Source organism: Nicotiana tabacum, chromosome 10 (assembly GCF_000715075.1).
Source record: "Nicotiana tabacum cultivar K326 chromosome 10, ASM71507v2, whole genome shotgun sequence".
Taxonomy (NCBI): Eukaryota; Viridiplantae; Streptophyta; class Magnoliopsida; order Solanales; family Solanaceae; genus Nicotiana; species Nicotiana tabacum.
In genome coordinates this window covers 16783134-16809996 of record NC_134089.1, presented here as the reverse complement: position 1 = coordinate 16809996, position 26863 = coordinate 16783134, and the positions used below count along the sequence as shown (strand labels likewise).

The window sequence follows — 26863 nt, the reverse complement described above, 5'->3', positions numbered from 1 at the left end:
CAGGAACCCACCTGGAGAACAAGGGAATACATTCAAGTTTCAGCAAGCAGGCTTCCACTTGGAAAAAGGGAAAACATCTCAGATTATAATTCAAGGAGGCATCAAGGGGATTCCACCGGGAGAATACAAGTCAACAAAACAACAAGAACCACAAGAGCAAATTTGAAGATATAGATAGGATTTTGTAATACATAGATCATAGTCTAGTCTATCTTCTTTTATCCTGGTGTAATGAGGGTTTCAGTAAGCAGTAGTAGCAGCAGCAGCAACAGTGAAATCACAGTTTTATGATAGTCCCAGCTACCGGAACTTCCCAAACTACACTAACCTGATTCCTTTATAGCCAAGGATATGTAGGCAACCTCGGAAGTAGGGTGTGGTCAAATCATTCAAAAATGCTTCCCACAGAGTATTCAAACGGGCAAAAATCGCTCGTATTCGCTCACTTTATCTTTGCACGAAAACTCTTCGTGTTTCCGGGCAAAGAGGGGCAGCTGTGAGCACGTGATTTTTGCCCTATATGAATTACCTCCATAATTTCAAAACAAAATAATTTCTTTTCATTATTTGCACTTTTGTGGCATTTTCTGATAATTCTTTGCATTTGTCTGTGCAATTTTATTTAATTAATAAAAAAATACAAAAATATGTTACATTTGCATAAAGGATTTAATTTTACATTAGGTGGTAAATTAGTTATTTTATAAAAATGAAAAAAAAAATCAATCACAAAAATAGTATATTTTGCACATTTTTAACTTTAGCTTTTGATTTTGGTATTTTTCCTATAAGTTTAGTTTTTAATTAATTGTGATAATTATTATCTAGGTTTAATTAGTGTTTTGATAGGTTAATTCGGTTTTAGGATTTAACTTTGATTTTTAGTTTAATTTCGAAAAAAGAGAGAAAAGGAATTAAAATAGAAATAAGAATGGAAAAGAAAGAATTCAGTTCTGGGCCAAGCATTATAAGTTTCCCCCAGCCCAAGAGATTTCCCACCAGAACCCGTGTGAACCCAGCCCAAACACAATTCTTACCCAGTCCAGCCCCATCCCAACCCAAACGACCCCGTTTAGGTTAGTTATGATCTCAGCCGTCGAGGTTGTGAGATCAAACAGTTGAGAAGTGGGGATTCGTAGGTATATTATTGTCCAAACGCCTTCCCCCCCTTTTCATCTCATCTTTCTCGCCCTATCTTCAGAGAGCCGAACTCAAACCCTAGAGTCGCCTCTTTTTCCACCGCATCTGCCTGGCGGCGCCACCCCGAACCGCCCCCAAACTAACACCCTGAAACTCCCATGACCCCCTCTTTCCAAATCCCTAACCTATATCCCTCGAATCCCTCCCAAATCCGTCGAATCTTGAATCTAAGGATAGAGCTCGAAGCCCCAAGAAGTCAAAATGGTTCAATCTTTGATTCCGTGGCTTGCATGGCTACTTGCCCTTGTTTTTCTGAAGGTTGAAGGTTGATTAAACACGAAAGTGTTGTTGTTCACTTGTTTTTTACGAAGAACAACTAGGTAACATCACTTTTCGTTTAAATCAGTATCAATTAGGTTTCGAGCTTTGATTCGGTAAGTGCCTCCTCCTTGTATTTTATCTTCTTTCACTGTTTCATCTTCCTCCTCATCCCTTCTCTTTTGGTTTGGTCGAAGTTTGTTTGAGGTTTTTTCCGAGTTCAAATTGGTTCCATTTCTTGTTCCGTTTTCCTCTTTGTCGTTGTGAAGCTTGATTATCTTATTTCTTTAGTCCGCCCTGTCTTGTTTGTCTGAGTTTTTGTAATAATAGCATAATTATGGTTTCATCATCAGTTTAATCACTTAGTCAATGAAATTAGGCCCATGATTTAATTAAGTTGTTGTCATGAAATTGTACTGGTTAGTTCATTCAATTTGCTTTTGGTTTCGGCTGTTTTTAAACAAATGTTTCCAGGCTTCTTTGTTTAAGGAAAGTTTCGGCCAGTTTCTCAAAATTGGAGTCATCGTTTGATTTTAATTGGACTCTGAGGAATCAGAAGCCAAGAAGGAACTGAACCTAGGTTATTAACCCATATCAAATCAGGCCTTTGGGTCAGCTTGACCTATGAGTTGCTGAGTGTAAATAACAGGGGTATAGGGGTAATTTTGGGTATTTTCTTAGGGGAATCTTTGTATAACTGATTAGTAAGCTTCTTAGAAGCTGACTTGGGGATTGTTTTGAAACTTTGAAAACTAAATAGGGATATCTAGGCAAAAATAAAAACATAAAAATGGTCTAATTGCAAATCTGATTTTCTTTAAGCTGCCCTACTTCCTTGCCTATAAAGGCATGGTTTTCTTGCCTTTCAAGGAGGGGATTGAAGAGAAAAATCAGAAAAAAATTGAAAACGACTGGAAATACTAAAATATCATTGTTTCATTAATTCTCTTCTGCATTTATTGGTTACAATTTAGTCTCTGAAGTAATTCTTGAATCATTTGGGGGTTAAAATGGATTGAACTTGGGTTTGTGGAAGTTTGATTTGAAGTTGTTGAGGTCACTGTTCAATTGAAATTGTTTTCTGGACTGTTGCACCTCATTCTTGGGTTCGAGTTTGGTTTTATTGGTTATTCCTGGTTGCTGGGTTTTGCTACTTTGCTGCTTAGCTACTGACCTCGTCTTGCTTTCTTTTATTTCATATTCCAGGTACATGTTTCTAGACTCACCTCACATGAGGCTTGATATTGAAGTGAAATGAAATCTGGAGTTCTAAATATGGCTTCTACATATTCAGTTCCTTTTAGTTCAGTTTCAGTCTTTTTGGAGTTAATTGATGCATTATATGTTCAACATGAGAACTCTTAGTCAGCTTGCATCTGTTTGGAGTTAGTAAAGCCCTTGTAGTTAAATGTTGCTTGCTTTTGAAATTCTTACTATTATAGCTGGTCTTAGACTGTTGAGAAATGGAACTTGATAAAAATATTGATCATTAGCTAAATTTTGTGATTAAGCAGTGTTAGTTAAGCGTATGGTGTTAGATCCCTTATGCCTTTGCAGACCATTTGAATATTGAGCGCTAATGATATGTCCAGGATTTCATGTTACTATTTGATAGATTAAGCTGTATGATATGAGTATTAGTTGAATGTTTTATTTTGAAAATCAACTGCTGGTTTGAAGTTGTTTGGGAATGATGATTTAAGGCAAGGAAAATGAGATAAAGTGAAATATATGTTAGTATACGTGTGCTGAGTTTGGGGAATCATGTTAGTGTAGATTCGAATAATCTGCTTAAGAATTGTAATAACAGCTTGACAGATTCAATTGATAAGGGCCTGAACTTTATATATTTGGCTATTTCGAGAATGTTAATGGTTTGTTTGTTCACGATGTTGACTCAATAGATTCGTTCTTCGTGATTCTGTAATGGTCATTTGGAGTCCAATTTCCTTACTCGAATTTAGTTGATGAGGCTCCATCTAGACTCGATGTCGAGTCAGTTCGTGAGAAAACTTGGGCTCTCCCCAGGCCCTAGTCTAAGGTCCTTTCACGAGCAGGGCCTTGTATATGCTAAGCTTATGCTCTTTTTAATCGAACCAGCTCTTAATTAATAGTTGCATTGACCCAAACCTCTTCATGTAATTAAAACACCTGCTGATCTCACTTGGGTTTATGACAATCAAAAGCAATTTGAGTCTTAATTTAAAATAGGCTCAAACATCTTAGGCCCGTTTAATTAAGTATTATTTTTATAATAAATCGAGGCGCGCCGTGCCGAACAAAAATGACAACTACATGGCCCTCGTTTAATTAATTTTGTTTATCTTTAGAAATCGAGGCGTGCCATTTAGCGAACTTTCATGGCCCTCGCAAAGTTGCAAATTCGTAATTGCTTTAGGCGCGTTAGTTTAATAATATTACTTTCCTAAATTCGGGTGCGCATTTATGTGACTCAAATCCAAATCACAACGATGTTAAAATATGTCAAAGATCACGGGTGCATTTATGTGACGTGGTTTGAGACGTATTTTAATGACGTTGCAATTTTCTCTAAAAAATGAATAAAAGCGGATAAAAAACTAAAATTTGCACATAGGTTCATAATTGTTTAAAATCAGATAATTAAGCCGAATATAACAGTTGAGCGACCGTGCTAGAACAACGGAACTCGGGAATGTCTAACACCTTCTCCCGGGTTAACAGAATTCCTTACTCGAATTTCTGGTTCGCGGACTGTTAAACAGAGTCAAGCTTTTCCTCAATTCGGGATTCAACTGGTGACTTGGGACACCATAAATCTCCCAAGTGGCGGCTCTGAACCTTTTAATAATAAATCCCGTTTTGATTATCCTTTAATTGGAAAAACTCCTTTATACCCTCCCGGGGTGTATGAAAAAGGAGGTGTGACAGTGATAATTGAAATGAAAATTCACATTAAGTGAACATGAATTAAGTGATAAGATGTTTATGTGGAAAAAAATACAACGCATTTATTAGTTTGATATTAACATTAGATACGAGTAATATTTTCAAAAGCATGTGTTTCGATCAGTGATAAGTGAACGGTTGCATAGGTCTAAAAAGATCAATTTAACTTTCACTTTTAACTCTCAGGGTACGTTTGTTTTGATGTATAAAAAGACATAATCAAGGTTATCCTGAGATTATAACCACGATAGATAATCCCATGATTGTGGTATAAAATTTATCATGGTTTTAGCTAATATTCTCAAGTCTCAACCAAACACATGATAGATTTAATCTCAAGTTTTATACCGGGATAATTCACTTAATCCCTCCAACCAAATGGCCCCTAATTGTTTTATTTATTTAATGATAAAAAATCAGAATAAAATCTAACTAATTAGAATCCCTATGTTTCGGATCATAATCTCTGGATTTGATTGAGCCTTTCAATTGGCCCTTAAGTTTCCTTATTTTTTCCTAGGCAAACAAGGTATATTCTTTTGTAAACTACGTTAATAAAGGTAAATGGTTATATTCTCATCATAATTTTTTTTTTTTAAAAAGAATCTTAGCAAGGTAAAATCATTTCCAAATCTGAAATTTACACCTCTCATAAGTTCTGAATCTTCATATTATAAAGTTCTAAAGAATATAATATTAAAGATTTTTCTGGATTTTGATAATTAATATGGAGATTTTCTTAGCCCTTTTGAAATAAGAATGTGTGACAAACTTTGACCATCATCTCATTACCAAAAGAGACTTAAAAATGGCTGAAAAATGTCTCTTAATGACTTCTCTAGCAATTCTTGTTTGTCACCCAAGTTCTACTATTAGATGTTTCAAACCAAAGGGAAATTCCACTTCTCCTAAAAAAGAAAAGAATCCTTCTTCTCCTCCTCAAAAAACTAGTTCAAATCCACTTGAAAACAAAGGGATATCAAAATCAAGAAAGGTATTAGTTTTCAACTCTTGTACTAACCTTTGTGATTCTCCAAAATTGAACGTGCACAAACCACTTAAGCTTTTAGAAGAGATCGTTGAAGGGAAACCTTCAAAAACCATTGTGGAAGCTATTTTTCGTTCCGGATGGAAGCGTGGAGTGGGATATACAATTGAAAAAATCTTGAAAGTGAATCATAGTGAGAAGGTTTGTGAAAGTTTTGAAGAATGCAAGAAGATGGTAAATTCAAGATCCACGAGATCGTCTAGTAAAAGACAAGCAGAGAGAGTTTTCTACCATGGTGCAACGATTACTTGTTCGTTAGGTGTTCATAAGTGTCCAAGAATTTGTAGCAAGAAAAGTTGTGGTTTATGCAAAATCATAGGCCAAAATTATGGAAATGAGAAAACTAATTGGCCTGAATCATTATCTACTAGTAGTTGGAGTGCACATAGAAAAATTGTTAAGCAATTTGGAGATCATGGAGTTTCAAAGAATGCTATTATAGTTTCAAGAGTGATTGCATCCTGCAGAGGAGAAAACAAAGGAGAGTTGAATTCAATTAAAGTAAAGAGGAATCAGTTTGATGGTACTAAAGAGGTTAATATTTTGAATCCAAGGGCTATATTGCCTTGCTTTGTTATCATATATAGCTTATCTTAGTAGAACAAAAGTATGCCACAGTTTAAGCCAAAGTTTTTTCCAATGATTGTTCTTTTCGGGTCTACTTATACACTACTCTCCCCAAACCCTACTGGTAGGATTACACTGAATTTGTTCTTATTGTTGTCTTTGTTCTTTTCTTTCATAAGTTCTATGATTTTATACAACTCAGTGTGTCAATCTCTTGACACTAAACTTACTATTATAAAATTATGAGTTCACGATGCAATATATTTATTCTTCTTTAATTTTAGTGGTTTTCCAATTTATATCTATCTTCGAACGTAAAAGAATGGGTTCAGTTGAATCTGGACTAGTTACTCATCTAAGGACGTTGAGAAGCCAAATCTTATTTAAAAAAAGAGAGGATATCATTATGCTTGTAATACATATCTTACAATTTATATTGCAAATCTAGAATTCATGCTCTTGACATTAAACTTCCTACTATTATAAAATTTTGAGCACGCAAAGTAATATTTACTCTTCTTTAAGTGGTTTTCCGATTTATATCTATAGTACGAATCTAAAAGAATAGCTTCAGTTGAACCCGGTCCCAGTTACACTTCTAAGGACGTCAAGAAGCCAAATCTTTTGAAAGAAAAGAGAGGATAGCACTATACAATAAGCTCTGAAGAAATTCAAATGATTGGGAGCTAGGAAGAGTGGCTGAATTTTTCGCTATCCTGGAACCCTGTACAAAAACCTTTTTCCAGTGGGATCTTAAGAGGTTTTCAACAATGTGCAAGATCAGGGGCGAATTTAAAATTTAAACTTTATGAATTCAATTTTTAAATGTTCTTAGTATTGAACTCATTATATTTTTAAACTTATGCGTTTCAGATCTACTATTTGTGGCAATTTTAGTAAATTTTTACACATACATTTATGTTCTACACCAAAACTATTGGATTCAGATAAATCCGACGAAGTAACTCTACATCCGTCCTTGTGCAAGATGTTACTTGTGCGGAGAAAGATTAGAAACCATTACTCATTTGTTTATACATTGCCAGATTAGTTCTTTGTGTGGATATTGAAAAGAAGGAATTCAAGATGCTTTGAAGACGAGAAAGACTCTCCACTAATAAGGGTCAAAATGAATTACGTACTTTTGACATTATCATTTTGGTGTAAAGAAAAATATGCAATTGATGCTGAAAGTGTGTTAGATTTTGTCGATGCCCTACAAGAATAGGAAAAGGATGCAACCTGTAGCTCATAGTTCATGGCTAATAATGTACATACTTCTGTTGCACTTTCTTAGTGGCATTTTACAACAAGAAGAAACCCAGTGAAATTTCACAAGTGGGGTTCAGAAAAGATAGAGTCGGGGGCGAAGCCACACTATAGTTAGGGTGGTCAATTGACCACCCTTTATCGAAAAATTACACTGCGTATATTGGTAAAATAATAGGTTTTAAAGGTACATAACATATATTGAACATCCTTTGTCGGAATTTTTTTTACTTATTTCAAGTTTGAATACCCTTGAGGAAATTCCCGACTTTGCCACTGGGTAAAGTGTATACAGACCTTACCCCTACCTATAGAAAGACAAAGGGATTGCTTTCGGTAGAGCTCGGCTCAAGAAAGATAAAAGGAAGAAGCAACATCAAGCAAACCCCTTAGTGGCATTTTAATACAATTATTACCTACTACAAAGAACAACACAATTTAGCAAACTGTATTTTATAATCTCTTTCCCAACTCCAGCACCATTGACCACAGGAGAAATCTTGACCTAGGATTTCAATTAATAAAACAAAATGAGTACGATCATATATATATATATATATATATGATAGCTTTCTCTAATATCAGAACTTTGGTTTCAAAAAGTCAAATACTGAAAAAGGGCAGCCCGGTGCATTAAGTTCTCGCTATGCGCAGTGTCGGGGAAAAGGCCGGACTATAAGGGTCTATTGTACGCAACCTTACCTTACATACATTTCTGCAATATTCTGTTTTCACGGCTCGAACTCGTGACCTCCTGGTCACATGACAACAACTTTACCGGTTACGACAAGGCTACCCTTCCAAAAAGTTAAATACTACTGACCTTATTATAGGGAAATGACACCGAAAAATAACAATAATAATACTGCAATAATATTATTTGTGAGCAGATACACTAATTGGCTTGAGTCGTACTGGGCACTGTCCTAAGAAACTATTTCAGCAATGTGAAATGTTTCCCCAGGATTAAACTAGCTCATCTCCATTTGGGAGGATACAGGAATCAGCAAAATATTGAATTACAAACCCAACTATTTAAAAGAGGGAACAAACAAAGTAGACTACAAATGTTTTAAGGAGGAAAGAAAAGGAAGCTGAGAGGAACGAAAGAGGCATAGCAAAATGTGTTGATACTTGATGGCTATTTTGAAGGCTTATTTATAGGTAAAAAGAGAAGCCTAGAGTATGACAAGTGTACAACGCTTATCTTCAATTTCTCATGCAAGAATGCCACATGGAAGGACATTCAACCTTTATTAGTTTCACACCGTAGGGTCTGGGTATGGGATAATACTAGGTATATTGTTGTTGTTGAATTATACATTATCTATTATATTCTATTCTAAGGCAATTTAATTTGGAGTCTCATAGTACACTAAAGGGACATGCATATATGGCAGCAAATTAAAGCCTCTTTGGTTAACCCTTCGGGAAGACTACCAGTCTTCTTAAAGATGTAGTAACTCGGTTTATGTTCTGCCATAGGAGTTAATCCGCATCAACGTCGTACTCCATATTGCTTTTTCAGTCTTCTAAAAGATGTAGTTGTGGATGTAGCCACTCCCACCTGAAGCAATGCTAAGACATTTTCCATATGATAAATATCCATCTTAACAATATCATGTAATCATGTTTCTTGAACTGAGTTTGTCTCCGAGCAATGTAACTTTCCAGCAGTCCACTTGCAGCATAAATACAGAAAGCTTTTTTGGTACAACTGCAGTTCAGATAAGCAATTGGATAAGAAAAGCAGTGGAAAACAAGTACTCCCTCCGTTTCAAAAAGATTGTCTTAGTTTGACTTGACACAAACTTTAATAAAGAAAGGAAGACTTTTGAGATATGTGGTCATAAATAAGGCATAGCATTTGTGTGGCCGTAAAACTTTCTTATTAAGGAAATATTGAAAGGTGTCAATCAGCTCGCCTTCCTTTTTGATCATTTTGATAGAGGGGGTGAAGAAAGTGGACAAAACTAATAAGAAAATAGTGCCAATCTTTTTGAGAAGGAGGGAGTATTAACAAGAACCGGACTTCTGCACTCTTGCACCACCCCCTTCTCCTCTTGGTATACATAGAAAAGGGAAACAAAAATAGTTTTTTCTTAGCTTGGTTAAAGAATTTCGAGCTCTTTGCATTTTGAGCTCCTCATGCATACATCATTATTTTATTTGCAACCTACCCTTGATTTGCCCCCTAATATATTAATCTTTCTACAAGTCATGTAACAACTCATTTGCAAAGGGACAAAATAGTAGTAATAATAGAATTTTGATCACATTTTTCGTTTTGAGGAATTTTTTTGATTACTACTTATGCTTTCCTGAGCCGAAGGTCTATTGGAAATAGCTTCTCTATCTCCACAAGGTAGGGGTAAGGTCTGCGTACACACTATCCTCCCCAGATCCCAGTGGGATTATACTGGGTATGTTGTTGTTGTTAACTTTTTTTATTACGTTTGTATTGATAAGGAATAGAATTTTGATTACATTAGTTAATTTTTGCCAAACACACCCAGTTCTTATGAGTGTCTCTAATATTGGCAGTTTTGTTTCCTCAGGAGCACTGGTGCAAGTATGATACTATAATATCTATCTATATATAAAAAGCTTTTCTACTTAAATGATTTTCAGATAAATAATCAATTTGTCTAATATGCTTTTTCCGGCGGCTTCTGGTGAGTTTTTATATAACTGCTCGTGAAAATTAGAGCAGCAGGACAGCATACTAATGTATGTATTTACAATTAAGTCTGTAGTCCGCAGTGCTTAATAATATACACTTATGATTGTAGAATCTGATAACTATAGTTTTGGTTTTGGCTCCTTTCTTTAACAAAACTGAACCTCTAATCAACTACTTTTCTATTCTCGTCTTTCTATTTTCAATTTTGTTTTCACAGTGAATTTCCAACAAAAAAGGTGGCACAAACAAACTCAAGAGAGGTGTATGCACTGAGAATTCACACTTTTTATGCCCAACAAGATGACATATATACCTCTAAAGAGTAGAATCAAGTGTGTTTGGAAAAGATAAATTAAATGGAATTAAAATTATAGCATTCCTACTTTACCCCTTCATTGATGAGTGTTTTAATGATTTTGCAAGAAGATCAATACATTGGGGGGCAAATCTTAAAAGTTAAGAAGATATGGTGCAAACCAAAAATTTACATACATGTTAGGTTGTGCAAAAATGCAAAGAACTCAAGATTTTCATATACAATGTTGAAGTTGGCCTTGGGAGGTGAGAGGAGGGGTAGAGGTAGGCCAAAAAAGTCTTGGGGAGAGGTGACCAGGCAGAACATGGCGCAGCTTGAGCTAACCGAGGACATGACCCTAGATAGAAGGGTGTGGAGGTTGAAGATTAGGATAGAAGGTTAGTAGGTAGTTGTGTGTTTCCCTTTCTCTTCTCTAGTTCGATAGTATTAGTGCTAGTACGGTACCCTGTTTTCCTTGGTTTGCTATATTCGCATGTCTTGTTCCGTTATTACTTGCCATCGGTAATTCCGTAGTTTGCTAGCAGTACTTCGTTCATATTCTCGTTTGCTGCATTTAGTTTTCTAATATATTATCCTGTTATTACTTGTTATCGGTACCTCTTTCATATTCTCTGTTGCTATCAGGGCTTCTTTCACCTTCTTTAGCCGAGGATCTATCGGAACTCTCTGCCCTTCCAGGGTAGGGGTAAGGCTGCGTACATCCTACCCTCCCCAGACCCCACTTACGGGATTATACTGGGTGGTTGTTGTTGTTGTCGTCCTTATATTCCAGTACAGCCTACTTCTAAGACATTGCTAATTCATTCAAAACAATAACTGATGAAGTAAAGACCACTGCTCCATTTTGATTTTTAGTGGACACGCTCTTCAGGATGTGAAAATCCAAGTTTTGGAACTACGGACTTAGTCAGCGAGCCTCTGAAACTGTCTATAACATAATAAGAACCAGCTAATCTAAACACTATTTTGGAGAACATACATAATTTACCAACAAGGTGTATCAAGTAAAAGTTTCAGGTTGACAACTCACAGCTTAATGAGAAGTCAAAGAACTAAGTAGCTGAAATAAGGATAACGTTGGACAAGAGCATTTATCAAATGAGCCTAAGCTGAGGTAAGATTCCCAGAAAGAGAGTCAGGAAGGCTGGAAGGGTGACTATTCCTACAATATTTCTTTTAGAACAAGAGCAAATCCGCTAAGGCGCCGATTTTCCTGTGGATTCAAAATTGACATACAATCTAGTAAAGCTAAAATGTGAATGGCACAAGTAGAGACGAAAACTTCCAGAACTTGAAAAAACTGCCACACTTGGTGCTTAATTCCTTGTTTATCAAAGAGAGTAGCCCCAGCAAAAATTACTCAACCAAGACAGCATAAGAAAATTAAAGAAAAGAGAAGACAGAAGCAGCAAATCATAATTTGTTTTATTCCGGTATTAGGGCTACTGAAAGTGGACTGCAAAAGACATATTTGCTACGTCATAAGTTCATATAGCTAGCTACCAAAAAAATGCAAAATTGAACAGGATATAAACCTTGGAATTTGTTGTCTTCTGTGATTATTCCAAATGTTTCTACGGTCTCACGAATCATGATACCATGTACACCACTTAAGCCAGCTATTTTGCACTGAACAACTGCAGGAAATAAGTGCCACAATGTTTCAGAAACGAAGTTGTTATATTTTCTGTGTGCATGTGCCAGTGTGCAAGAGTTAAACACAGTGAACCCAATTTCTCTATGACAGTTCTATTCTTCAGGCTTTAGATAAAGATAACTGCTTATTGTAATTTAGCTCAAAAGAACGTTTAGGTCCTTGTAAAACATTAAGACAGGACAGATTCAGCGACTAATAACATAGCATTTCCTTAAAATAGTTTTGAAGGGTCTACCTAAAAGAGTTAAAAGGAGAGTGGGTTTGTTATTTACCTAGAATTAGTGCACCATGTAAGTCTGCATTAAGGAGACATTGTGATAACTGATTTTTCCTGCAAGGCCAATACTGCAGGTGAGAGAGACATACAAGTCAATTGTTTAGCTGAATCATCAGAGAAAAAGGATTCTTTCTTGAAAAACAAAACCATAAACAAAAGCGAGGAAACAAAAAGCCAACCCAATATTCTTCAGGAGTTTTGTTACATAGTCTTTCCACTTATCGTGCATTGGCTTGAAGATGTCATAGCTGTAGAACAAGCCACAAAAGAATTCTCAGAACAAGATAGATCTGGGCAACACCAGAAAGTGAGTACATAACTTTGCTGCTCAAATCAATGCAACATATGTGTGTGTGTGTATCCACATTAAATAAAAAAGGAAAAAAGAGCAGAAAAGGGGGGAAAAGACACCCAACCTATAAAAGAACAAATGAAAACAGGGAACTTAACTAGTCAAAATAAGAACAAAAAGGAATATGGCCAAGCCAACATTGGCACTATATATCCATGAGGTATCATCAACTGTGAGGTCTAGGAATATTTGGCTCAATCTGACCCTACAGACGCAAGCCCCAGAAAGTCGAGCCCTTAAAAGTATAATCTTTCCTGCTGAAGAAGTGGGAGAACTTTGTCCCTAGAATCCTAGATGAATAATATAGCTAACAATTCAAATAAGTAGACAGCTGAATTTGATCGTTTGGAAATTGGATTTTATGTAGCGGAACCACACGGGTGTAAGATATCCTTTTAAGCCTTTAACTTTCTACATAAGCAACATCTAATGCAAATAACACTAGGAGAAGTACTAGCAGCCTATTCATCTATTGTTCTCTTGAGGATAACCGTGCAGAAAATTACCACAGCAAATAGAGGACAGACATCACATGCAACATGAGATACAGTGCAGCAGCTAATCTCTTGCTCAAGAGCCATCGCATGAAAAGGTCATCTTACTGCCTTTTTCATGTGATGGCTCTTAATTAAAAGATTACTTACCAATTTTTTTACAATATTAAAATAAGAAATAATCACACCAACATTAAATCTATAAACCACCATGAGACTTCAGCATTCAACTTCCGACATAATTGAACTCATCTAGTTAAACAGAAGAAAAAAAAAAACTGCAGTGCACTGTAGCAAGTTCAAAAACTACACATAATTCCTCACTGAGAAGGGCAGAATGTTTTTAAAAGACAAGCTAAAACTTATTTATTTAAAAAAAAAAAAGTGCAACTCACTTGTGGAACTCTTGAGGCAAATCAAATGATCCAAATTTCTTATGTTGCTTTATGGACATATGTCTTTTAGATCTCTTTGACTGTCTCTGCAAAGCCCGATTACGAGCTCCAGCAGCAATGCTACTTTTTTGAACAACATTATCAAGAAGAATCCAGTTATCAACTTTCACATTTTTTGACCCCTGCATATATTTCTGGGCTGAATCACCATGTTGGAGAAGATCATGCAAAATATCGTTAACAGTACCAGTAATCTGTAAAAAACAAAGGGGATGAGCAATAAAGAAGAAATTAATTAATAGTGCGCATTCTTGAAGCATTATTTTGTTCACGTGTATTCTTACCTCAGTAGTATTTTTCAGAAGATTCTCGTCTACTGAATGGGAGAGTTGAAGGTACGCTGGATTATTCAGTTCAACATCTATGTTGCAGGATGAAATTCAGCATCCTAGATTAGTCTCATGTATACCTTTCTGTAGATAAAAATGTAAGAGAAGCATACAGAAGAAAGGGTTTTACCTTGAGAAGATGGATGGCCAGAAAAAGATAAATAGCCTACAAAATAAACCAGGAAAATGTTTGGATGAGATAAATTAAGAGGAATTCACTTTTTTAAAGAATGAAATCAAGAGGGAATCACATTAAGATGTTTAACTTACATTCCTGGAAAATGCCAACTGTTTACACTGTTTTTGGATGCCACAATTTAACTACGGATAAATCAAAGAGAATAAAAAGAAAGAAATCCACGGTTTAGCACTGAGCTGAACTTAGGTTTCTGAAACCTGCTATACAGACTACAGATTCACTCTGGAATTCATTGCATTGTCTTCATATATTTTCTTCAAAGCAAAAGTTTCCATGCCATCTCATTATCTGGTGGAGAGAGCAGCGGGGCAATGGAGTTGGCATTCGATGAATTTGGTAGGCCATTCATAATAATCAAGGAGAAGAACAGAAAACCAGATTAAGTGGCCTTGATGCTCAAAAGGCCAACAATTCTTTTTGAAAAGGAAATATTCATCGCTTTGTAAATGCTAACGTACCCCTTATGGGTGGTCTTGAAAGGCCAACACTTATGCTGGAAAAGTCATAGCTGGCATTCTCCCCACTTCTCTTGGTTCTAAGGGCATGGACAAGATGCTTCAGAGCCCTAATGGTGATGTCACCATCAGAAATGATGGTGCAACCATCTTGGAGCAGATGGATGTTGAAAATCAGATTAAGAAGTTGACGGTTGAGCTGTCACGAAGTCAGGATTATTTGGTAATGGAACTACTGGAGTTGTCTTGTTGACATGGCTGGGCACTTCTAGAACAAGCAGAGAGGTTGTTACAACGTGGTAATCACCCTATTTGAATCACAGAAGGATATGAAATGTCTTCAAGGATATAAATTGAGCATTTGGAGCGAATTGAGCAGAATTTTGAATTTGGAGGGAATGAGCTTTGATTCAAACCTGCAGGACTACTTTTTCATCTAAGATTGTGAACAAATGCAAGCTGTTGCATGGCTAAAATTGCTGGCAAAGCAGTTCTAGCTGTTGCAGATTTAGAAAGGAAGGATGTTCGCCTGGACCTATTCAAAGCTGAGCAAAAGGTGGAAAGTTATAGGATAGAGAGCTAATTTATGGTATTGTAGTTGGCAAAGATACGAGTCATCCTCAGATGCCAAAGCAAATTGAGGATGCAAAAATTGCCATTTTGACTTGTCCTTTTGAGCCTCCAAAACCAAAGACCAAGCATAAGGTTGATGTTGATACTGTAAGAAAAAAATCAAATTTTAGGACAAGCAGAAGTACTTTGATGACATGGTTCAGAATTACAAGGATGCTGGTGCCACTTCAGTTATTTACCAGTGGGGTTTTTTTGATGAAGCAAACTACTTACTGATGCATATAAATCAACCTGCTGTTAGATGGGTAGGAGGTGTGGAGTTGGAGCAGATAGCAATTGCTCAGGTGGGAGAATTGTGCCAAGGTTTCAAGAGTTGACAACTAAAAAGACTTGACAGAACTAGTCTGGTTCTAGAGAAATCATTTGGTACAATAAAGGACAGAATGACATGCATTGAACATTGTGCAAATTTAAGGCTGACCTTATTTATCGGTGGTGGTAACAAAGGAGACATAGTGTAGTATCCATTATGCTTTGTGTGTGGCTAGAAATCTTATCCGCAATAATTCTATTGTATATGGGTGGTGGTTCAGCAGAGATCTCTTGCTCAATTGCTGTTGAAACAGCAGCTGATAAACACCCAGGAGTTGAGCAGTATACTATCAGGGCATTTACAGATGCTTTGGATTCTATCCCAATGGAACTTGCTGAGAATAGTGGTCTCCAACACGTTGAAACTCTATATGCTGTTAAATCTCAGCAAATTAAGGAAAACAATCCTTGTTGTGGAATAGATTGCAATGATGTTGGCACAAATGACATGCGTGAACAACATGTCTTTAAGACAGATTGGGAAGCAACAGCAGATTTTGCTTGCAACTCGGGTTGTTAAGATGATTCTAAAGATTGATGATGTCATTAGTCCATCTGATTATTGATGTTAAGTACGCAAATACAAACTTTTGCTTCGCCTAACAGATGATGAACACAGTACCTTTGGCAATGCCACTCCAAGTAGTTTTGGTTTCTATGTCATGTGTTTTGAGTACAGTTTTGGTGGTTGACCAATTGTTGTGAGTTTCGGATTGAACATGTTGGTTCCGTTGATGATCAGTGCCTTGACACAATTTGCTCTATCAAAAGCTTATTAGCTATCTCTAAGGGATTTTACCCTTTTCCAAAAAAATCTAACAAAACCAAATTCCTCATTTTATTCAGCTGCCAAAGAAAAAGAAAAACTACACGTATCTTCTGCACTTAAACATGTTTTCTGCTATAAGGTCACATAAAACAAGTTTTCTTCTCCATTTATCATTTTCGGGCAGTAATACAGTGAATTATAATGCAATTACAATTAAGTTCTTTCGGAAAACCAGTTCCAATCACATATAATTCCAAAACACAGTTCCAATCAACGAGAAAGAATTAAACATAGTAATTGCAAGTGTGTTCTTTCTTTCTAAATAGTGGGACTTCGTGGTCAACATCGACAAGCTGTTCTAGTGATGGATTCCGCTACTGAATACAAAAAATGCAGGCTCCGGGGAAAATGTGGAAGCATGAGCACTAGGTTGGTCTTTAATAAATTGAAGAGAAAAAATGACTGACACTATGATTAGGAAGTGATATACTGTCACGAACTGTGGCAATTTGGTGACCAGATGCAGGCTATATTAGGATTTTAATCAAACTTAAATCTAATTTTGTCATTGTTACAGCCAAAACCGATTCCTAAAAACTCTCATTATTCGTCCTCTTTCTTCTCTTTCCCTCACTTTATCCGTCTATGTAAATATGAAAAAATCATTTAGTAATCAAGGTCTATGTTGCGCGGACTCTCCAAAATGTAGCCGCACCCGTGTCGGATCCTTAAAAAATGCACTACTTTTGGAGGATCCGACACGTATCCGGCCACATTTTCGGAGAGTCCGAGCAACATAGATCAAGGTTCATCCTTCCCAGAACCCACTTGTGGGATTACACTGGGTTGTTGTTGTTGTTGTAATCAAGGTTCATCCTATTAAACTTGACATACCCAAACACAGCATTGAACATGTAATATAAGTTCTTGTCCTAGGTATAGTTTGTCTCAACTTGCAACCAAAAGTGTCGCCAAGTGGTCAATATGGTGGGTGCAAAACCTTAGAGATCATGGTTCAAACCCCGAAAGAGGCAAAAAACACTAAGTGGACAGAGTTACCAAGTACCTGGTGGGAGGTAGCATGTACTCAGCGGAATAGTCAAGGTGTACACGAGTTGATCTGATACACCAATGTTATGTATAAAAAGAAGTGTAGTTTGTCTCAACTTTCTGAGCTTCTTTCCACTTTGGATACATCTCAACTGTAGAGACATTAGATAAAACACCAAAGAGCAGACTTTTCCCGCTCTGTTTTCCTTCCTCCGAGCTTTGGAACGTCAGTTGCGGGTTCCAGTAACTTTGGTTCGAATCTTGTATTTATTTTTAAAAAAATCATTGAATATGTACAATTTATTAATGAAGCATGGTGGAGTTTGGAGAACTATAGTCCACGCATCCAATTTTCAGCGTGACATCGGACATGATTCCTTAAACTTCAAAACAAACTTAAATAAACAACTTTAGAAGATAAAAAACTATAAATCACAATATCTAAGACAACAACAACAACAACAACAACCCAGTGTGGTCCCACAAGTGGGGGTCTGGGGAGGGTAGGATTTACGCAGCCTTACCCCTACCCTGGAAGGGTAGAGAGACTGTTTCCGATAGACCCTCGGCTAAATAAGGTGATAGAAGCCCTGGTAGCAAGCAATAGCAAAACAATAATTAGAAAACTAGATCGGAGATAGCAACAGATAATATGAAAGGGGTACTGATAACAAGTAGTAGCAAGATAACATAAAACTAATTCCAAGGCAGTAAACGAGAATATGAACGAAGTACTGCTAGCAAACTACAGAATTACCAATGGTAAGTAACAACGAAACGAGACATGTGAATATAACAAACTAAGGAAAAAAGGGTATCGTACTAGCGCTAATACTATCAAGCTAGAGAAGACAAAGGGAGATGCACGACTACCTACTAACTTTCTACCCTAATCTTCAACCTCCACACCTTTCTATCTAGAGTCTTGTCCTCGGTTAGCTCAAGTAGTGTCATGTCCTGCCTGATCACCTCTCCCCTTCTTTGGCCTACCTCTACCCCTCCTCTTGCCTCCTAAGGCTAGCCTCTCACATCTCCTGACATGGGCATCTGCGCTTCTCCTCTTAACGTGCCCGAACCATCTCAACCTTGGCTCATGCATCTTTGCCTCCACATGGGCCACTTCCACCTTGTCTCAAATAACTTTCATTCCTATTTCTATCCAACCTAGTATGCCTACACATCTATCTCAATATCTAAGACAATCTTTGGAAAAAAAAAAGTCGTAGTCAAATCAAAAACCGTTAGAATCATCAAATGGCAATACTGCCTATTAAATTGGAACAGCGAACTACGACTATGGAGGATTTCCCCAGTAATTTGAAATTGAGGAATAGTTGATTGATAATTTTTTAAAACAAAAAGCAGTGAAACAAAGAGGAAAGGTAAAAAGATGAAACCTTTTTTGGATGATATAGAAGAGGAATTTGCCTTTGATTTGAAGGGCGAAGGCGAAGAATTGATGCCCTGGCGAGCAAGTCCACCGTTTTTCTCAACAGGAGTTGTTGTTGTTGTAGCAACTGAGATTTTCTTGTTCTTGTGCTGCTGTACCTCAAGCTCAGCTTTGGCTTGAGCAAATCTTCGCTCTAATGCCTCCATTGTTCGTTTCTTTTGTTCCTCAGCCATCGCCATGGTTGTGCTCTCTGCTCGAGCTTTCTATTGGTTACTTATAAAATATGACAAACTGAATTAGGAGAATGTTTGCGGTCAATTAACTTAAATGGACCAAGGTATTAGCCCAACAATTCATGGGCCAATCATTGGGCTCTATAGAGAAAAGGTATGAATTAGATTCAGACCAGGACTTCAGTAAATACTGGAAATTTGTGAAAATAGCATGGACTCGCTAGTTTTTGGATTGGTAATCAAGAAACAACCGACGTTTACAAAATCAGTAAAAATAATATTTATTTTATGCGAAAATAAAATCTGAACAAAAATACAATAGCTAAAACAAGGAAAGTTTCAACATAACATGCCTGATTATGAAGCTCATGCGTATAAACTTCGAACATATTATGTTGGAACGCCAACACATTATGTTAAAGTTGTACAATATCAGTCCCATTTAATATTGACCAAGTTTGCGGTATAGCTAGTTTTTTAGCTTTAAGTTGATATTTTGTTATTATTAGTTACCGATATTTTTTCTAGTTTCTTGAGTTGCAGATATCTTTTCCTAGAGTTTAGGAGAGTTTTTTTTAGTGGGATAATAGATTCAAGCTAATTTGTAAGCCTGTATAAGGCCATCAGTGAATTGAATAAACTATCCAACTATTTTCTTCCACAAAAATTTCAATTCTACTTCTAGTTGTTCTTTCTAATATTGAGCTTGCAATTTTGTTTTGATTCTTCATTTGGTATCAGAGCTAGCACAATGACTATGACTCTTCAAGTAGTTAGCAGAATCAAAAAGCTCAATAATCAGAATTAGGGGTGTACAGGCCAAACCGTCAAGCCAAACCGAACCGACGAACCAAGTCAAACCAAAGAAAAAACCCGATTTGTGGTTTGGTTTGGTGTTGGAAAATAAAAAACCGATCACTCTTGGTTTGGTTTGGTATTAACAAAAAAAATCAAACAGAATCTAAATCAAACCGATATATATATATATATATATATATATATATATATATATATATATATATATATATATATATTAAAAAAATTATACATAAAATTATAATTAAAATCTAATTTGTAAGTATTTTCTTAACTATTTTATAATTTTCAATGTCTTGAGATAAAAGTATTATTTCTTTGTGGGCTTGTAAAATTACTATCCACTTAGTAGATTCTATCTACACAATCCAAATTAAAACTCAATAAGACAAAAAGACAATAAATTAGGTCATTCCTTATCTTCATTCTTCCGTATCTTTCCCATCTTCCAACTCCAAAGTCAAAGAACCCCAAATAGTGAAAACTCTTCCATCCACTTCACTGGAGCTTCTTAACAAGAATTGCAAAGCAGGAAGCTCCTTTGGTAAGCTAAAGTATTATATTAAACTAATTATGTTATTTTATCCCCTTAGATTTGAGAAGCTTCCGAACTTCTTTTTTTCTCGATTATTTTTCTTTAAATTTCAGTTAATAATTAGAAAGTTTTATTTTCTATAGAGACTCTCTTTCTAGATGGAAAATACCACTGGAATAGATGTGGAGATGATTGTCAATGATCCTCCAATTGTGTTGGTGGCACCTCAAAAAAAAAGTAAAAACACTTCTCATACACGCACTCCTCCTAAAAAGCAAAAAAGGACAGATCCTTCAGATTCCGATTCTAAGCCTGGTAATACTGGAAGAGAAACATCTGAGATTTGGAATCACTTTACAAAATTTATTGATAAAGGAGGCAAACGTAGAGCAAAATGCAATTATTGTGTAAAACACTTTGTTTCCGAGACCAAGACTAATGGAACTTCTACTTTGTAGAATCATTTAAATTTCATGTGTCTTAAATCTCCTTTTAGATTTGTTGATAGGAAGCAATCTACATTGAAACTTACACCTATCCAAGAAGGGGGACAAGAATCTGGTAAAATAACTATTGAAAGGGTAGTGTATAATGTGGAGGATATTAGGAGGGCAATTGCCGAATTTGTTATTATTGACGAGTAGCCATTTAAAGTTGTTGAGGGAGAGGGATTTAAAAGTTAATGTCTAAGGCTTTGCCTAATTTTGAATTACCTTCTCGTGTAACTGTGGCTAGAGATTGTTTGAAGATTTATCAAGAGGAGAAAGAAAAACTTAAAAAGCTTATTAAGAACCAACATGTATGTCTTACTAGTGATACATGGTCATCACTCCAAAAGTTTACTTATATGGTTGTCACCGCCCACTGGATTGATGATGAATGGAGTATACAAAAGAAGATACTTAACTTTTTTCAAACACCAGATCACAAGGGAGAGACTATTGCTAAGGGTATTGAAGCTTGTTTGTTAGAGTGGGGTATTGATAAGTTGTTTACAGTGACACTAGATAATGCAAGTGCGAATGATGTTGCTATTAAGCATTTGAAGGCACGCATTGATGTCCGGAAAGGAGTAGTATTGGGAAATGAGTTTTTACATGTTAGATGTAATGCACATATTTTGAACTTGATTGTAAAAGATGGGTTAGATGAACAAAATTGAGCCCATTTCTCGTATTAGAAATGCTGTAAAATATGTCAAGTCTTCCTCTTCAAGGTTTACTTTTTTCAAGTCACATGTTGAGAAACTTAAGATAGACAATCATGATCTTTTGAGTTTTGATGTTGAGACTAGGTGGAATTCTATATATACAATGTTAGATACAGTTGTGAAATTTGAAAATGCCTTTACAAGAATGCGCGTGGATGACCATAAGTACCAAAAGTATTGTCGAGAGGTAACGAAAGGACATCCATCCGCTGATGATTTGGAAGATTGTGAAAGTTTTTGTCATGTTCCTTAATATTTTTTACCAGACAACTTTAAAATTTTTAGGAAGCTTGTATGTTACTTCGAATGTATTCTTCCATGAATTTTTTAATGTTCGAAATGCTATTATAAAGTATTCTTACAGTGAAGATCTTATTTTGATTGATATGGCTAACAAGATGAAAGGAAAGTTTGATAAATACAGGGGTAAGTTTGAAAATTTGAACATGTTATTGTTCATTGCTGTTGTGTTAGGTCCCAGATATAAAATGAAGTATGTGAACTTCATTTTTAGTATATCATACAATCCTTTGGTGGGAAAATTGAAATCAGATCAGGTGACAGGTGATTTAACTCGTTTGTATGATCGTTACAATTATTCTTTTTTTAAATCTTCTAATGACAATTCTAGAGGTGAAACTAGTATGGTGAGTGAAGTTGGTGATATTTTGCTATCTCGCTGGGAGAAACATTTGGAAGACGAGGGAGATGTTGAGAAAAAATCTGAGCTTGAGAAATACTTGACGAATAATGTGGAGAAGACCAAGGATTTAAATATCTTGGCTTGGTGGAAAGCTTCATCTAACAATTATCCAATTCTTTCAAAAATGGCAAGGGATGTTCTTTCAATTCCTATTTCTACTGTTGCATCTGAGTCAGCTTTAGTACCGGTGGTCGAATTCTCGATTCATACCGAAGTTCTTTATCACCAAAGAGAGTAGAAGCTCTTATTTGCACTCAACAATGGATAAAGTCACCTAAAGAATGCAAGCTTCAAGATTATCTAGAAGAAATTAAGAAAATTGAGCAAGTTGAAGAAGGTAATTTTATATATTTAATTCATAATGAATTTGATTCTATCTTTATATTGTTTAACATGTAATTATTTTTTTTTTCTTTTCAGAATGTCCAGGTGAAGCTTTGAGTATTGATTAGTTCAGAACATTCATGGTGCTTGGCTGCTTGCTGCTTCTTTCTAACTTTTGTCTTAGCCAGCTTTAACTAACTTAATAATTTTTGTGGGATGTAAGTTGGGTTGTAGACTTCAGCTTTTGGTTTATCACATGTTTGTTGTCATTTTCTATTATGGAAGGTCTTGGAATTATGATTCATATGGGCTGTTGCTATTCCTCGTAAATTATTTTAATGAATAGTAATTATGCGGACAATTGGTGATTATTTGATCTCTTTTCAAGCATAATATTACTAAAAAGGAAAACCGAAAATAAACTGAAAAACCAAGGAAACAGAAAAAATCGAAACAGAAAAAATCGAGTATATGTTGGTTTGATTTGATTTTAAATTTAGTAAACCGACATAATTGGTTTGATTTTGGTTTAATAAAAAACCGAACCAAACTACCTCATGTATACCCCTAATCAGAATTACAATACATGGGCAACATGTATGATATCTTATATGTAGGGCCAAGATCTTTGGGAAGTGGTCAACGGAAGTGAAGTTACATAACTAGAGGCGGAGGATGGGAATGGAACCTTGCGGAAGTGGAAGATCAAAGCAGGCAAAGCAATGTTTGCTCTCAAAACAACAATCGAATAAGATGTGTTGGAGCATGTCCATGATGCTAAAACACCAAAAGAAACATGGGACACACTTGCTGCACTTTTCTTAAAGAAGAATGACGCAAGGCTGCATCTTTTAGAGAATGAGCTTTTATCAATAGCTCAACGTGATATGACAATTGCCTAGTACTTCCATAAAATAAAGTTTATATGTTGTGAAATTTCAGATTTAGATTCAAAGGCTCCAATTAGGGAAATAGGGACAAAAAGAATATTTATCCATGCTTTGAGGCCTGAATATAGAGGTTTTGTTGTTGCAGTACAAGGATGGCCAAATCAACCATCACTTGTGGAGTTCGAAAATTTGCTCGCTGGTCAAGAAGCCATGACTGTCACGACCCAAAATCCGACCAGGTCATGATGGCATCTATCATGAAACTAGGTCAGCCGACACAATTTCTGAATCAACCATTATTCAATAAAAGTCATTTTTATACCATTAATTAATCAATAATATCATGATGTAAATCTAAATGAACAGTGTAGAATAAATACAGAAGCCCAACATCGGGGTGTCACAAGCCACGAGCATCTACTAAGGTCCGAATACAACGAGGAGTCTGAAAATATACTAAAAACAATCTAAGGAAGAAAGAGGAAGAAGAGCAAGGCTGCGAACGTCGGGCAGCTACCTTACTAACTCCGATGACTCTGTCACTGAGTAATCAACACCCGCTACCGGGTTCAGAAATACCTGAATCTGCACACAAGGTGCAGGGAGTAATGTGAGTACGCCAACTCAATAAGTAATAAAAGTAAATAAAAGATTCAGTAAGAAAACACGTTAACCACGTCATAACATTACAGCAAATGCAGTACATTTCCAAAACAGTACAGAAATCATTCACTTCTTAATCAAGCTCAGTTTTAGTAAAATCCTTTTTAAAACAACTTTCAATAGTTTCAAACGAGTGATAAACAGTGAGTAAAAATGAAAGAAACGTAAACAACCCCTCGGGCAAAATATGTACCATACATCGCCCCTCGGGCAAAATATCAACAGAACCAGCCCCTCGGGCTACCTCACAATCACTCGTAATTAGCCCCTTGGGCATAACATGAATCAAGAACCGCCCCTTGGACAAAACATGGATCAAGAACAGCCCTTCAGGCAACAACATGAAACAACAACAGCCCCTCGGGCTATATCACATCACTCATACTAGGTACCCACGCTCACTGGGGGTATGCAGACTCCGGAGGGGTTCCTACAGCCCATGCGCTATAACAAGCCATCTCGTGGCATAATAAAACTAACCCTCGACCTCATAACAAGCCACCTCATGGCGTAACAAATCAGGCCCTCGACCTCATAATCATGAATCAGAACAACACTACTGCGGTGCGCAGCCCGATCCCATAATATCCTCACAACACAGGCCCTCAGCCTCACTCAGTCAGAAATCTCTCAAGCCACTCGGGCAACAGTAAAACATGATGCTCAACCCAGAATATCATTTAAAATATCAAAACGGAGTAAATATGGCTGAGTTATGAAAATAGTAGAATACAGCATGACTGAGTACAAATATGAAGTCAAAATAATAAGGAATAGTAGTAGAAATCCCCTAAGGGTCCAAAACAGTTGGCACGAGGCCCAAATATGGCATTCAGCCCAAAACATGATAATACTTTCCAAAACACAATGATATCAAACAATTTCAATCAAATACGTGATTTAACAATCATACGGAACGGACTAAGTCACAATCCCCAACGGTGCATGACCCTACGCTCGTCATCTAGCGTGTGCATCACCTCAAAGTAGCACAACGATGTGAAATTTGGGGTTTCATACCCTCACGACAGCATTTACAATTATTACTTACCTCTATCCGGTCCAAACTCTAGCCCGCTATGTCTTTGCCTCTCGAATCGACTTCCGGATGCTCCAAATCTGACCAAAAACTGATTTATACCATCAAAATATGCTAAGGGAATAAAGCTCACTCGAAAACAATCAATTTACATCAAAATCCTGAAATTGACCAAACTTGACCCCCGAGCCCATGTCTCAGAATTCGATAAAAACCACAAAACTAGAATCATTATTCCCTCACGAGTCTACCCATAACAAATCCATCAAAATCCGACCTCAATTGCTCATTCACATCCCCAAAAGAATTCTTAAACTTTTCTTTCATTTTCCCCCAATTTTCACTCTACTTTTTCAAATTAAATGATGAAATTCAAGAATAAATCATGGAATTAAACCAAATATGAGTGAAGAATACTTACTCCAATTACTCTACTGAAAATCTCCTCAAATTTCACCTTCTCCCGAGCTCTCTAATGGTTTTTGTGATATTGGACTTAAACCCTCAATTTTTAAATATAATCTAACTACCCAGTTATTCCTTCTATGCGAACACGACGGTCCTCTCACGTTCGCATAGGCTAATCTCGCCTGCCTCCGAAAATTCCCATTACGAACGCGTCCACAGCTTCACGAACACGAAGTTTTACCAACTCACTCCTTCGTGAACGCGTTCCCTGACACGCGAACGCATAGAACACTTTACTCAACCTCCGCGTTCGCGTTCTCCTCCTGGTGAATGCATAGAACAAATTCCTCAGCTTCCCCATTTACTCTTCACGAATGCAGGACCCCACCGCGAACGCGAGACCCCACCGCGAACGCGATGGACAAGAATTTTCTACAATAACACCAGAAAATCTACCAAGTCCAAAGTTCCAAAATTAATCCGTTAACCACCTGAAACACATTCGAGGCCCTCGGAACCTCAACCAAACATGCCAACATATCCCATAACATCATTCAAACTTGTTCCAACCTTTGAAACGCTCAAAACAACATCAAAACATCAAATCATCAACGGATTCAAGCCTAAGAATTCCAAAAACATCCGAATTCCGAATTCGATCAAAAAGTCTATCAAACCTCGTCCGATTGACCTGAAATTTTGCACACACGTCACAAATGACACAACGGACCTACTCCAATTTTCGGAATTCTATTCCAACCCCGATATCAAAATTTCCAGTGCCGATCAAAAAATGCCAAATTTCCAATTTCGCTAATTCAAGCCTAAATCTACCACGGACCTTCAAAATACATTCCGGACGCGCTCCCAAGTCCAAAATCACCTTACGGAGCTAACCAAATCATAAAAATCCAAATCCGAGATCGAATACTAAAAAGTCAAAACTTGGTCAAACCTTTCAAATTTAAAACTTCAAACTGAGAATTGCTCTTCCAAATCTATTCCGATTATCCTGAAAACCAAAACCGACGATTTACATAAGTCGTAATACATCATACAGGGCTGGTCATGCCTAAGAGGTGGCGAGAGAAGTACAAAAGCTCAAAACGACCGCCGGGTCGTTACATCCTCCCTCACTTTAACATACGTTCATCCTCGAACGTGCCCAGAGTTGTTCCGAAAACTATCAAATCACTGTGTAATATTACAATGCACATACACGGGGGTGATCTCACGTCACCCTATCTTATATAGGTCCTATAACACAATGTAACTAAAATTTCACAGTCTAACCTAGCCCATAACTTTAGAACCACATTTCCACTCTGAAATTGTCTACAAGATCAGAATCTCACATCTATACGCTAAATAAGCCCGAACAAGCTGTAACAAACCATATCT

General features: G+C 36.6%; 2 protein-coding genes and 1 pseudogene across 2 annotated transcripts; 2 read left to right on the top strand and 1 right to left on the bottom strand.

The window, feature by feature from the left end:
- Positions 1 to 5194: 5194 nt before the first annotated feature.
- Positions 5195 to 6031, top strand: LOC107826977 (uncharacterized). Its single transcript, XM_016654023.1, has one exon. The coding sequence runs from the start codon at positions 5195 to 5197 to the stop codon at positions 6029 to 6031; it is 837 nt and encodes a 278-aa protein (XP_016509509.1).
- A 2379-nt stretch (positions 6032 to 8410) lies between these two features.
- On the bottom strand, positions 8411 to 18942 carry LOC107826967 (ribonuclease MRP protein subunit POP4). Its single transcript, XM_075222632.1, has 8 exons — positions 18649 to 18942; positions 13964 to 13999; positions 13789 to 13865; positions 13445 to 13698; positions 12383 to 12451; positions 12199 to 12257; positions 11805 to 11906; positions 8411 to 8987 (listed from the first exon to the last, which is right to left on the bottom strand). The coding sequence occupies exons 1-8, from the start codon at positions 18878 to 18880 to the stop codon at positions 8890 to 8892; spliced, it is 927 nt and encodes a 308-aa protein (XP_075078733.1). The 5' UTR covers positions 18881 to 18942; the 3' UTR covers positions 8411 to 8889.
- Positions 14195 to 16125, top strand: LOC107827012 (T-complex protein 1 subunit epsilon-like; annotated as a pseudogene).
- Positions 18943 to 26863: the final 7921 nt, after the last annotated feature.

What these genes read in the sequence shown, in the direction of transcription:
- LOC107826977 (XM_016654023.1), top strand. Translation starts at nt 5,195, where the DNA reads ATGGCTGAAAAATGTCTCTTAATGACTTCTCTAGCAATTCTTGTTTGT.
- LOC107826967 (XM_075222632.1), bottom strand. Translation starts at nt 18,880, where the DNA reads ATGGCGATGGCTGAGGAACAAAAGAAACGAACAATGGAGGCATTAGAG. An exon ending in TTCTATATCATCCAAAAAAG is followed by an intron (nt 14,000 to 18,648) that starts GTTTCATCTTTT and finishes TTTATTTTGTAG; the next exon opens with GCTATTTATCTTTTTCTGGC. An exon ending in TGGCCATCCATCTTCTCAAG is followed by an intron (nt 13,866 to 13,963) that starts GTAAAACCCTTT and finishes CCTGCAACATAG; the next exon opens with ATGTTGAACTGAATAATCCA.